General features: G+C 37.2%; 1 protein-coding gene across 1 annotated transcript in view; it reads right to left on the bottom strand.

The window, feature by feature from the left end:
* Positions 1–8,766, bottom strand: part of LOC110102967 (DNA-directed RNA polymerase III subunit 1) — an 83,100-nt gene extending 74,334 nt beyond the window's left edge. Inside the window, exons 1-2 of the mRNA XM_020831494.2 lie at positions 8,544–8,766; positions 8,325–8,454 (exon numbers count right to left, since the gene is read on the bottom strand). Of these exons, the coding sequence (XP_020687153.1) occupies positions 8,325–8,454; positions 8,544–8,614 (201 nt within the window). The 5' untranslated portion in view covers positions 8,615–8,766. The remainder of the gene's footprint in view (positions 1–8,324; positions 8,455–8,543) is intronic.
* Positions 8,767–14,834: the final 6,068 nt, after the last annotated feature.

Raw genomic sequence — 14,834 nt, 5'->3', positions numbered from 1 at the left:
CTCCACCTGCCTGCCCAAAAATAACCATGACATGCACACATAAGCATCATATTTATTACCAACTTGGCATGAGGGAATGCCCTATTGCAAGGTCGCATATATGTCTTAGACTTTATATTTAAAAACCACTTATATTTTTCAAACAACCCAAACACAATTGGCAACTTAAAGAATTGCAAAATAAAGGTTTACTCATAAAAAGCATCATTCATTCCCTGAATTTCGAAAAAAAAAAATTAATCTGAAAGTTTACTTCTATCTTCAAATAAATTTAATGCATAGCAGTGCAATTAAGTCACTGGAACAATTTGCGCATGAATCAATATGCAAGAGATAATAAATTACATTAAATATAGGATGTGATGTCTGGCATTCTAGGGCTTATGGCTTCTAATCCATATCTAGCATGCAAGTCAGATTTAGATGTGATCAATCGATGCTAAAAACATTCAAATTTTGCAAGAAAAGAAAATCTTAAAACAATTATTTACTACTTCAAATGAAAACGAATGTGGTATAATCCAATACAAAAGAAACGATTTTGACCTATAAGAAAATAATTAGAAGAAAGTTGAGGTTCGTGACAACCACACACATGATTGAAATTTCATACAACAACAATAACATCAAATTTTTATCCCACTATGTGGGAAGGGATTCTGATGAGGACATCAATCCAAGATTTCGACATGTGTACCGTCGTCGGAGTCATAGATCGACGGCTACGATCCAGAGTCTGAACTTTTGATCTATTTTGTATTTTATTTATTTTCCTTTTTTTCTATTTTCCTAGTTTACCCCCTATGGGTAGTGAGTCGCTATTGTAACCCCAATGGCATTTGTGTCTTTCTGCTTTTCTTTCATTGAGGCCTATATATTAAGGTCTCTTAGCTTTGTAATGGTTAATGAATATTGATATAAAATGTCAGCTTTTGTTTTTTTTATCTCTTTGTGAGCTCTAGAGAGAGTGGTGAAGCCTAAGAGAGGCTCAATCGAAGTATCCAACAACCCCTGCGGGTGAGCTCTTGGTTTTCCTCTATCTCTTCTTCTTCTTCCCCAATCTCGTGTAGCCGGCCTACTCCCCCATCTCCATCATTGGACTGATTTCCATCACCTTAATTGCTTTCCTAAATTAAGCTAAGGAAGAGGGAAAAGAATTCTAATTATTTGAAATTCTAATTTTGAATTTCAAATATCTTCCTTATTTGGAATTCCAAATTATGAAGGTAAATGAATCTAAATCCAAATGGAATTTTAATTAGATTGGATATGACAATTCCTTTCCTAATTTACATAGCTTGTTTTGGAAGCTCTTGAATTTCTCCCCATAACCCCTCTGATGCGGGCAAAAACTACAGGGCTCCCTATATTTCTTGCTCGACAAAAACACAGGCGGACTTCTACCGACAAAATTGAGAAAGAGACGAGAAGAGGGACAAACAAACTCTTACATTTCAAATTAAAGAAACAAAAAGAAATTAAAAACACAAACTCGACTCGATCTCAAAGACACCCTAAAGTTGCTGCACTTAGAGAAGAGGGATACAGGTGGAGTGGCACTTGCGGAGAGACGAAAGAGGTTAGAAGCCCGAGAAGAAAGGTTGGAAAGAGCCTGCAGGATTTTCGGAGGGGATGAGAAAGAAGGGTGGAAAGAGCCCGCAGGATTTCCAAGCAACCCGCAGGTTAACAGATTTTTTCCAAAAATCACATTTCATTCAACTTTTTCAAACATAAACAATCCCCCATATATATAGGTATGAAAGGGAATACAAAGAGACACATTACATTAATATAACACATAAAACTAAGCATTAAAAAGCATAGGAATCTTCCTCCCATGCTCACGGAAATCAGCCCAATCCAAGAACCGAAGCAGCCACCGCGGGAAACAAGGAGGCCGAGCGGAACCGAGGAGCCACGGCCACGGGAAACACCCCGGGCTCGGAAGACCAGCAAATGGCCGGAATCCCAAGGGGCAAAAGCACTTAAAATAATTAAAAACAATGGTGGAAACCAAGGAGCCACCATGGGAAAAGCAAACAACTTCTTGGGATTCCAAAAGCCCTTTTTGGAAGCCCAAGAGACAACTTTAAGACATTAAAACTATAATAAAAATGCATTAAATAAAAAGTAAGATAATAAATGAACTAAAATATTAGCTCATAATGAGCTAACCCTTAGTTCAATAAATGATCTAAAGTCCAGCTCATAAATGAACTAAAAGTTCAGCTCAAATATGATAAACTACTAGACTCAAGGGAAGCCAAAATATGATTTATTTTGGACTAGTGTTGACCCCCCTTTGTCTACATCACCCTCTCCCTCTCATAATGTCGTCGGCCCCATGCTTGGGCTGCACCTAGATTTCCCACTTAAGCCCAACTCCAATTTGAATTTGAAATCAAATTTACTTTCTTTCCCTCCATATTCACTTAATCTGAAATTAATTTCAGATCTCTAGTAATCCTTCCTAACTCTAACCTAGCCCTAGCCGCCCCCCTTCTCCACCTCCTCCAACCCGAGCCCACCCACCTCTCTCATCTTCCCCTTGGCCGCCCCTCCCAAGTGGCGGCTCCCCCACCACAACACCACTACAACACTCCAAACCCTTCCATGATCATGCATGGACGATCCGGAAGTAGATCACGGACTTATTCTCAATTCTCAAGGGAAGATTGACGTCATCTGATCACCTTTCTTTGACCTCGGATTTGGGGCCGAAGGCACCAGAGTCCAAGAATACGTGGATCGTATCCTCTCCCATTTAGCGGAAGTCGTCGACGAACAAATATCTCTTGAATAGGGGAAGATCATCGAACGACTACCCGCTCCTCCAAATCCGGCTCCTTCCCCAGCGACTAGCCCCCTTGGCATCACTTGTCTACTAGTGGCATCCCTAAGCTTGTTTGTAATCTTCTTCCGCTAAGCCGACCACTATCAAGAGTGTGTGTGAGGGATCCCAAGGTGAAGGATCTAAATTTTAAACTGTGAATTTTGTTACGTGCCATTTGCTCTACTCATTTATTTAATGATGTAATTTTGTGAGTTTCCTATTAATCTTTATCGTAATAACTAGTCATTACTTAGTCTTTCCGTGGAATTTTCTAAGATCTAACTTGAATACGCATCCGTTTATGTTTAGTCGAGCAAAGTTTACCTTTTATTAATATCGTATAAGCAATTCTTGTTTCATTTTCATTGTATTACATCAAATTCATGCCATGATAATTCAACAAGTATTGAAATTTCATTAAAAAAAAAAATCTGAATTGTCGCAGATCTAGTAAAATTCATATGATTCAATCATATTTTCAAACAATAATGATAAATGAGGAGAAAATAAGGAGAAAAGGGGAAAGAGTACTTAATAAGAAAGCTGTGTAATTGAAAAAGAATGGCCTCTCAGAATTCTTTAAATATTTTTTCACCTCAAAAATTAAAAAATCAAGAAGAAGTCATTTATAAATATTTTTTCTTTAAATTAATGAACACTTTTATTTTCCTTTTTTTAAGGCTAGATGTGTAAATAAGAGTTTGATCTTGGGGTGGATTCCCTGAAATTGGAGAAAAGGTGGAGATCAAAGGGAATCATATTGGAGTCCGAGACGTCGAAACTGTCAATAACAGACTCCCAAATTTTCTTCGGACACAATTTAGGGGCAAACACTCCAACCGGTGTTTTTGCAGATTACGGTTCATGTATTTGGTTATGAAAATGGGTGGTGAGACTCTTGAAAACATTTAAATTTGGATGTTCCATCACCAGGGCATTCGCCCAAAGCTGGGGGGGGGGGGTAAATAATTAACAGTTTATTTGGGACAGCTTTCTAGATTCTTTGGTTTTTAGATAGCAACCATAACATTTTTAGCTACTGCTTTTTAGAAATTTATGTGATGGAAAGTTGCTTTTTGCAACTATAGTAAAGAAGTTGTTTTCTTTACAACAACTTCACAATAAACTTTATAGAATATTACAGTCATCCAGACAAATCCTAAGTGTCATGCAATGTTCAACACCCAAAACTGGGCAAGCAATAACTTGGGAGTCATTAGTAAGGCACTCATTAAGAAAATTTTAACAACAATCTCTCTTTCTTTCTCGTCCAAAGGCCTTAACTAGGTTCTGTTTTTGTAATCATAGTTCATTATTTAGTTTCTTAACTTCTTGGAATAATGGATCCAACCTTGTCTCTTCGTGTTTGTTTACAAGTAGCAGGAAATACCCACCCAAATTTCTTTGGGTAAAAATCTCTAAGAAGAAAAGATACCCACAAGTGAAGAGCAAAGTCTAGAGCTGAGAAAGTGGTGTGGTTCATGCTAATCAAGGGTTTTCAACTAAGTTCTTAAATCAAGAAGATCTCCCGCATTAGGCTCTGTATTGGCCATTTGTTGATTAAGTTGTCAGCACGTTATTGAGCATCTAACTAATTTCTCATTGATTTTATTTTGCAGGATTGTTGAGAAAAACAAACCAAGAAGAAAGAGATCTTGAATTCCTGCACCTTCTCCAGCACCCAGCGGTACCACCTAACCCGTTAGTCACCTCTTCTTTTAATCTCCCTCACCTAAACCTGCCGGCCAGTAGCACCTGGTTGTTTCCACTGTTGCTACTTCTCGTTGTTTAGGCCGATAAATAGACAGCAGCTTCTTGTTGTCTCCACCTAGAGAGAGGGAGGGAGAGAGAGAGAGTAGGAAGAGAGCTCACTGTTTTTGGACATAAAATTTGGACTAAATTCTTATTATGCATTCTCTTTTTGAAACAATACAAGGGACTCCTATTTATACTAAAACAACCCTTAGAGGCAAAAAGGTAAAATGCCTAAAACAATGACTTAAATTAAAAATAGAAATAACATGCCAAATAATAACCAATATCTGATAATCACCATATTGGCTCTTGATTTGAAATGTTGTCTGGGTGTCTCCCTTACCATCCTTAACAAGTTTAAGCAATGCTAAAACTTATGATTTAGAAGAGATTCGTTCAACACATCAGATGCATTATCTTTTATAGATACCTTCACAATATCTATCATGCCATTTGACACAGTTTCTTTGAGAAAGTTAAAATTGATGTCAATGTGTTTAGTCCTTTCAAGAAACATGGGATTCTTAGATAAGAACACAGCACTTTGATTGCCTCAAAGAATTTTCACCGATTTTTGAAATAGGATGAACCAACTCTGTCAACAAACCTTTGAGCCAAATAGCATCCTTCATTGCATCGACTGCAGCCATTTACTCGGCTTCAGTATTAGATAAGACCACAACAGGTTGTAGCTTGCACTTTAACTCACAATAGTGGTCCATAATCAGGTGATGAGGGTCGAAGGATCGTAATCGAGCAACAGTAGTTGGAAGACCATATTTGAGCGATAACGGGTCGAATACCGTAGTCGAGAGATGGCTATTCGATGATTATTATAGAGCGATGGGGGTCAAAAGATCGTAATCAGGTGATGTAGGTTGAAGGACTATTAAGCGATGGTGGTTGGAGGATCGTAGTTGGGCGACTATGTTTATGAGACTGTTGTCGGGGACGATGGTTCAAGGACCGCAGTTGGCAGGCGACAAAGATTGGATGGCAGATAATCGATTGCTGACAAAAGTCAGAAGGACTGTAGTCGAGCAACAGAGGTCAAAAGGACTGTAGTCAAACGATAATAATTAGAAATATCATAATTTGATGATGGTTTTAAGCCCATAAAAGTTCGATGGCTGCAGTCAGACATAGAAGGTCCGATGGCGATGGTCAGGTATAAGAGGTCCAATAGCAATGTTCGAGCAGAGGAGGACCGATGGTGGAAATCAGCCGGAGAAAGGTCTGATGGCGGCAGTTGGTGAGTGAAAGTTCGATGAAGGTCCAACAGCAGTGGTCAGGCAAAGATCTGGAGGCAGCGTTCGGGCAGCGAGGGTTTGTTAGCAGTGGTAAACGGGTGTAGCTCTGAGATTCTTCAAATCTTAGTGCTCTCTTGAATCTCCAGCCAAAGCCTAAGCTCCTCTCCTTCATCTACAGAGTTGGGGGCTATTTATACATTTTTGGAGTGGCATGTCCCATAAATATGGAGGAACTTCGAAGCAAATGAGCACTCCATCAGAAGGCCTATATTAATCCATTAATCATGAAGCGTTCGTTCAGCATTTAGTTGTCTTTCTGATGTTGGAATTAACCAATGTTAGGCTTATTGGATTAGTATCGTTGAGCCGCTCGATTCGACTATAAGCATGTCAAATTTGAAGTTTATTTGTTTTTCCAACTAGTGTCTTGAAGTTTTCAATTACGATTCAGGTCTTTGAGTTGGGCCTACTTTGGTCCAGATTAGAGTATGTTTTGTGACGTTGATTTCATCTTATGGAGACATTCAAATTGGCTATAAGTTTGTTGGAATCAAAATTCAAATTGCCCTGAATTTAATTTTAGAAGTTTATAATTCAAATATGTCTCGAGATTTATGCCCAATCAAGATAATTTTTTATGACGTATAAATAACAAATAGGAAATTATGCAATTCCTAGTGAGAAATAATTACAATGAATGGTGGTCGACTCTGACATGTAGTAAAATATGTATACATGCATTCCATTCTAGCTAGTCTCGCCATCTTAATGCATCAAATTTCTCAAGTTACCAATCCATGGGTGCAAGCCTTCCTTTTTTTTGTTTCTACCACATGCAAGAATAAGATAATGAGATGCATGAGCAATTAATCCCTTCATTATGCTTATGCTTGAGTTTATTCCAATTATATCTTTCTTATTTTTACCAAGTCATCAATCTGAGGGAGTTGTATTCTCAACATGCCGCAACAAGAGAATTCAATTGTGGTAGTTTTGACCAAAAAATCAATGACACTTACAAACCCAATATCAAATTATATAAACTAAAAAACAAATGTAAGATACCACCAACTAAAGAAATTTAAGCTTTATGTCAAACCAAAGTGAAGATTTTCTCAATAAGCACTTGAATAATTCAGCATCTGTTGGTACACAAGCTTGAGAGAAAGAGGGAATTTTATCAAGCAATCAATTGATAGATTAAATGCCATAATTTTGTATGAATAATCATCAAAGTCACCAATCCCAAATAAAAAACAATTGCTGAAACACGGAACCGAAAAGTTGCATACAACTATCGCAAATAGTTAGGAAGCGAAGATAAGCATGAAACTATAGCGAAACCATAAAACCGAGTGGGTAAGCACATGCCACAATTGTTGTAAACGCACAAAAAATAATTCCTGCATTACTATAATATCAGGAACTAAATAACTCAAACAAAATCAGCAATAACCCAATTGAAACTCATCCATAGAACATAAAACCAACGACAACAGACCTAAACCAAAAAAACATAGAAATCAATTTGAACCAGGGAAAAAGGTTAGCATGACAGGATACAAAATATGCATATAAGTGAAAAGGTTGGAGTAGCTCCAATGGAAGATAAGATTAGAAAGAGTCTCCTTAGATGGTTTGGTCACATAAAACAGCGGTCTTCCAATGACGCGATTAGGAAAGTTAGATGTATTAGATTTGACTTCTGTCAAGAAAGGTAGAGCTAGACCTAAAAAGACTTGGTTATAAAATATTATAAATGACTTTCTTTATTAGATTTATATGAGAATTTGACTCTTACCAGGACACAATGGAGAAAAAAGATTCATGTAGCCGACTCCACATAGTGAGATAAAGGCTTGTTGTTGTGGTGGTGGCATGACAAGCATACTTACGCAAATAAACTAAAACTAAAAGAAAATTTATGAAACTAAAAAAAGCCAAAAGTAAAAATAATGTTAAGATTATCATTTTGTTTATCTCAACTGCACGATTTACGTAACCATGAGTATAAACTTTTATATTTACAGCATGATCCCTTAAAACATACAGGATAGTTGTGTAAAATGGTAACGTCCTTCCCACTGGAACATAGAGACACTTCACTATTCTTCACAGGTAAACTCCTACTTTACCTAGAAATATTCTGGCATGTTATCATCTCAAGCATGGCAAACAATGGTTCCCCGAGTAAGGCACAACAAATTTGTATTTTTTTCTCTCCTTCACAATGCATCAATAATTGAGTAATAACAGCAAACCATCATCCATGGAGCAAAAATTTGAGCAGTTCGTGGTGGGTATAGTCACCAATCGAATAAAATATGAACAAGTCAAAAGGAAGATACCAAATCATTATTCCTCCTTAGATAATAGAAATAATAATAACTCCCCATCAACTAGAGTAGATCAAGGAATATAACAGACAGACAATTTCTGAAAATGCAAATTTTAATGCAAAATAGTATGCATATCAAAATAAGTACCATCCGAAGGTCGAGTAATCCATCGGGTGCAGGCTTGATATTTACATCGTAAACGACATTCTTCCAAACCTGAACCTCTGCTTGTTTTCTTATATCATCGCCGGAATGTACACTGAAACGAATGCTTTCACTGGCGGGAACATTACAAGGAATTCAGTAAAATATCCTAAGCAACAGTTAAATATTTCATTAAAAACAAGCGCAAGAAAACAGTCTTACATTCTCTGGTGACCGTTGACCTCTATATACGGCTCCTTGGTGCATCTCAGCTTCTCCGCGCCCTGATTCATATCGACGGCCTGACCAATGCACAAACCCTAGCCACAGCGCAAGCGAGCAGCGCATTAGAGTTCCGCCTCACGCAGGGATGAAAAATAGATCGTAAACCGCCAGTCAGTCTGGCTACGGCCTCGTTTGGTTCGGCTTAATTAAACCCTTTTCGGGCGGGTTTAAAACGGCAAAATCAGTTGACGTGAGCGTTTGGAAGCAGAACTTTCCTAAAATTAGTTTCTTTTTTTTTTAATTATAAGCTACGCACTTCTTAATTGGGAGTCAAATTTCTGACCAACAAATCAATGAGAGCCAAATTTCATTTTTTTTTTCATCCTTAAAAATTTTATATATACTCATCGTGCTAAAAATTTTTATTTAGAAACCAAATAGTCGAAAATACCTCTCAATAGGTTCGTGCATCTACAAACACGCCTGCGATCTTCCTATTTTCCAGTGCCTCGTTCAGATAACTTTCCTTCACCATGACACAACTAGCTCCATCATTTCTGCTTGGACTTGCCCTAGGTTGGATCATCCCCTTCTTCATTCATTTTTATCAGCAATCGTCAATATATACTATATTATGAATTGTTTTTTGAATTTTTAGTTGCTTATCAGTTTCATTATTGTTGACTTTTGATATTCTTGAATTGAATGATTATGCATTATTTTGTATTTTAGAGTTAATAATAATATAGTAATGCCTCGTCCAGAGAAAATTCCTTCACAGTTTCCCAAGTCGCTTCATCATTTCTGCTTCGGAGTTGCTTCCAACTTCAACTCTTCTCCATTCCAACACTTCTGGCCACAGATTGCTTCGATTTTTTGGTAGCACAAAGGTTTGTCTTTGCACTAGGTTGGATCATCTTCTTTCTCTTGTCCTATGAGCAATCAACATTGTACATCACATTACGATATGTTTTTTATTTTTCAGTAGCTTATCAGGTTTATTATTGTTGTCTTTTGAAATTACTTGCGCTAAATGATTATGCACTATCTTGCATTTCAAAGTTTATATATTAATGTAGTTTCATAGTTTCATATGGTACGTTGGTGTAAGAAATTTTTTATGTGTTACTGATTAAAGATATGTTTGACTAATATTTTTAAAAGTGCTTATTAATACTTGAAAGTAATTTTAAATTGTTTATTTAGAAGTTCTGCTTTTGAAATTTTATTGTAAAAGACATAATTCGCTTCCGAAACTCCGTTTTGTGACCGAAGAAGCAGATACGAAAAGAATTTTGTAGCCGCCAAAAAAACGATGTTTATTAAAAAGGAATTATTGTTAAGCTTTGATTCCAAACAGTAAATACTGATTGATTTCTACCGTATTTTTTATGATATGAGATGTTTAGATGTCCTTGCTCAAAATATAAAAATCAAGCGTATCATACATTTAATGAGGTTAAATTAGATTTATATCATAGAAGAGTTGACTTGAATCAAATCCGATTCAGTAAATAGTTCCTAAAGCTAGACCCAAACCAGACCTGCTAAACTGTGGGTGTGAGAGCGCAACATGCGAGCAATGGGCGCATAGGGGATTGCATGACTGCAGGTAAGGGGGAGATTATGCAACTTGGGGGCCGGCGAAGTCGAGAGCCTGAGCATGTAGGATTGTGTTGGCGGGTGAGGGCAAGGGCGTGGTCGTTTCACCGCGAGCACGGTTGGGTTGGTGCACGAGTGCGGAGTGAGGTGCATGCACATGGGTGATTAGGTCGGACGGGACTCGGGTCAAATTCCGGTTAGCGAATTGACCCGGAACCGATACGATTTCTCAAACGAGTACAAAATTGAAGCTCAACCCTAACGCATTTGTTAAACAAATCAATCTGGAACAAAATTTTTCGAGGCAATTTATTAGGTCAGGTCAATAATTGAAACGTCTAGATGCATCTACTTCCTTATTAGGTTAAAGATGTTATCCACACAATTATACTTCCACCACATGCAATCTAAAACTAAAAAAATGGTTCAATTTGTCCTTAAATAATAATCCAATTATATATTACATAAAATTATGATTGATTGTTGCTCTACGGTGGTTAGAAAAATTAAAAGAGTCTGTCATGCTAAGGTCCTGGGATGGAAAAATGAAAATGATTTACTGTATTTGCTGGGTTAATTGGTTCTTTATCTTCTGGAAGGCGCTATATGCCTCTGTCTTTGTCATCTGGAATATTATCGTGACTGCCTGGAGAACTAATCAGCTGCTCTGTCCCTACTGGATGGCTGGATTGGCAACCGTTGGGACTTCGTTCGTGAGGTTTTTTTTGCAGGACAATGATGAACGCTGCAGCATTGCTCCTTGGAGGGCCATGTTTTGGCAACAAGGAGTGTTTTTCTGTTCCTTTTGATCCCGAGCCGCCGTTTTTTGACTGCAGCAATAACTGAGTCCTAGTTTTTTTTGTATACCACAATTTTGTTTCTTTACTTGTAATTGGGGGTGGTATAGGTTTTTATTTACATTTTTTCTTTATAGTTGTTGTAATTTTTTTGCTGTCCTCCTCTGCTTTTGGCTTGGGGCTGGACCTTTTTCTATAATTTCTTTTAGTCAATGAATGGGCTTATGCCCCAATTTTTTCCCAAAAAAAAATGATGTGTACTTGGTTGATGGTGAAGGTACAAATAAAATGGCTGAACTTAGAGAAAATATTGCAATACAATTATAGAATTATAGTAGGTAGTTAATTTATATTTACAAAGTTAGCTAAATTCATATATTGACAGAGTTGTGTTATATTTTCTTTAATTTTATTATTGTTGATGATGTTCTGATTCTAATATTTTTTGTATGCGTTTCAAGTTTGCCGATAAAATATGATGATCAACATGTGAAAATCATGCAGAGTACTAGGGCAATGAAATATGATAATCACATTTATTTGTTTGTTTTATAGAGTTAATGTTTATTCAATTGACATTATTTTGTTTGGTTAAAAGCTCATTATAATGGCATATACATTTATAATGCCAGTTGTAACTGTCTGTTGGAGTGGAATATTTTATACACTTCAAAAGCTAATAGTAATGATACATCACCTATCATACTATCATTCAAGTGGAAAGCATTAATTTCAAGTCATCTTTTGCATGTTGAATGTTGTGCGCATATATTTAATATATGATACATAATGGTTTAAAAGATATTTAAGATGAAATTCGTAATACTTTAAAATTACTTATATGAAAAATATATATATTTGGTTAGACAATTTAATTTATATAATTGTTAAAACAGATGAGATTAATCACATCAAAAGATTTTGAGGATAATGATGTTGATATCTATGTTTTCCCTGATTTGAAGTATGTTACAATTAAATTGTGACAGGTAACTTCATTGTGTCAATTATGCTATTAATACATAGTTAGTCTTTCCTGCAACTTTACTGGGCATGCAAGATTGCATGAGTGGGTGGGGTGAGGGCGAGGCCACTTCACCGCTAGCACTGTTGGGCTGGTGCACGAGTGCAGGGCGAGGTGCCTGCGAAGGGGTGACTAGGTATGACGAGAATCAAATCAAATTCTGGTTAGCGAATTGACCTGGACCCTAAACGATTTTTCAAACGAATACAAAACTGAAACTCGAACCTAACCTATTGTTGAACGAGTCGATCTGTACCAAAATATGTTTGGTCGGGTTATTGGATCACGTCAATAATGGACATACCTAGATTCATCTACTTCCTTATTAGGCAAAAGATGTTATCCACACAATTATACTTCCACCACATGCAATCTAAAACTAAAAAATTGGTTCAATTTGTCCTTAAATAATAATCCAATTATATATTACATCTCATTTGCATATGCACGCCAAAATGTCAACATCAAACTCCCATAATATCTTCAATAATCACGAGTTTAAGATAATAAATTAAAAATTTAAAAACAATGTTCTGAATTTTTTATTTTTTAACAAAAGAATGCTAGTGATGATATAATCTTCTCTTGGCCAAAATGTTCAAAAAAAGAGAGTATAAGGGGATCATAGAGTGCTTTTTCTTGTGAAGGCAAAAGAAGTAAGGTAAAAAGGAAAGTCATCACATGGCTTAGGGACCACATTCCATCTCTTACTTTATTTTTAATATTTCATTTCTTATTTGATGATAAGGCTTCAATTAAGCACCCCATCACATTTCTCATATAATTTTGCACCTAAGCCCCTCCCATCCACTCTTTTATGATGGGCCCCATGCATGAAATAAGATCAACAGTATGCAACTCAGCATCACACTCATTGCAAGCCTTTGCCTTTATGGTTTCTAGCACTAAGAGACCTTCCCATGTGGCCTCCACAAAAAGTGGTGAGGCTAAGTTATCCATATCATTTAGAACTTTCTCTCTTGCTTGCTATATCAAAACTCTAATTATCAAAATTTGATTGATTGAATTGTTTTTTTTTTTTTTAATGTTGATTTAGATATTTATCTAATCCTTATTTGGTTTAGTATTCAATTAATCAACTAACAAATTGATTCATTTCAAATTTTTGTTTTGGGTTTGAGGTTTTATTTGGGACAATTTTCTTACTGTTTTATAAGGTTGCTGCAGATAAAGTAATATTTTAAAGCAGTTCTAGAAAGCAGTTTTTTAGTTAAATTTTTTTTTTTTGAAGTTATCAAAAAAGAGTGAGACCAAATAAAAATTTTGATTGCGGTCTAAAAAGTTAAGTAGTAAGAAAGCTATCTCAAATGAAGCCATAGTATACTCAAGAAATTAAATCAAATCAATAATTTGCAATTAATCAATAACATAATTTGATTTGAAGCCCAATTTTCTAAGCTTGGACTCTTTTTTTTTTTGTTGGCAATTTGAGCATTAAAATCATAAAATGCCCACAAGCTCAATAATTGCTCAATCTTTTAGTCATTTCAGCTTTACAAAAGCATGGATCGAATAAGGTTTCGTTTGGAACAGCTTTTTATTGTTTTTTAAAGCAATGTTCTTGTTCAAAGATTTTGTATGCTTAAAAAGCTAATTTACAAAGCAATAAGAAAGTTATTCCAAACAAAGCTTAAATCAAAATGGAAATTTAATGCTCAAATCTTATCATATTTATATAAAAAATGAATGGATTTTGTTTCGCAGAAATTCAAATTGTATTGATGATGAGGTTAGCTAATAGTTTAGTCTTTATGTGACCAACTCAATCAAAAATGAATATGCATTTTAATTATCTAAAATTTGCAACTGTCTAATCAAGGATTAGCTACATAATTAGCCAATAATTAGTATGGCCTACCCCTTATAGCCTTTCATACTTGTTACGTCCTGGAATATTCGCGGCGGTAGAGAAATATATAGTTTAACGTCTTAGCGTTGTACGAAGATCCAGCACACAATCAGATAAGTGAGAGGGTGTAGCGTTCATAAGAGACACAAAAGTTTTTACGTGGAAAACCCCTGAAAAAGGGGGAAAAACCACGGGGCCTGGCCCGGTTTGAATGAATCCACTAGTATTTGTAGTCGATTACAAATGAGGCCCTTCCTTAGGAGAAGGCCTTGGATTGATGTAGCAAATGTACATCATATAGATTGTATTACATGGTAAGAGTTACATATACAGGTTTGTTTGCCCTGAAGGACCGTGGTCGGCGGGAGACCGGAGTCGGCAGGAGACCGGGGTCAGAAAGACCGTTGCCTGTTGATGGAGGTCGGAAGGACCATAGTAGGCGACAGTGGTCAGAAGGACCGTAGGCGGTAGGAGATAAGGAGTCACGTGTTAGTCCCAGTGTCATGGAAGATCGGATGTTGATGGTCTGGCCTTGAGTAGGAAGTCGGGTCTTAAGCAGGACGTAAGGTCTTCAGCAGGACGTCGGGTCTTCAGCAGGACGTCGGGACTTAACGTCGGGCCTTGAACAAGACGTCGGGTCTTTGGCAGGAAGTAGGGACTGAGTGTCAGGCCTTGAACAAGACGTCGGGTCTTTGGCAGGACGTAGGGACTGAGTGTCGGGCCTTGAACAAGACGTCGGGTCTTTGGCAGGACGCCGGGGATGAACGTCGGGCCTTAAGGTGGTGGTCCGGCGAGGTTTTGTGGTGGTCCGGCGAGGTTCCTGCGGTGGTCCGGCGGTGGTCCGACGAGATTCCTGCGGTGGTCCGGCGGTGGTCCGACGAGATTCCTGCGGTGGTCCGGCGGTGGTCCGACGAGATTCCTACGGTGGTCCGGCGGTGGTCCGACGAGATTCCTACGGTGGTCCGGCGGTGGTCCGACGAGATTCCTACGGTGGT

Source organism: Dendrobium catenatum, unplaced genomic scaffold, assembly GCF_001605985.2.
Source record: "Dendrobium catenatum unplaced genomic scaffold, ASM160598v2 fragScaff_scaffold_1482, whole genome shotgun sequence".
In the NCBI taxonomy this organism is placed as follows: Eukaryota; Viridiplantae; Streptophyta; class Magnoliopsida; order Asparagales; family Orchidaceae; genus Dendrobium; species Dendrobium catenatum.
The sequence above is the reverse complement of the archived record's forward strand: the minus strand, read 5'-3'. Positions and strand labels throughout refer to the sequence as shown.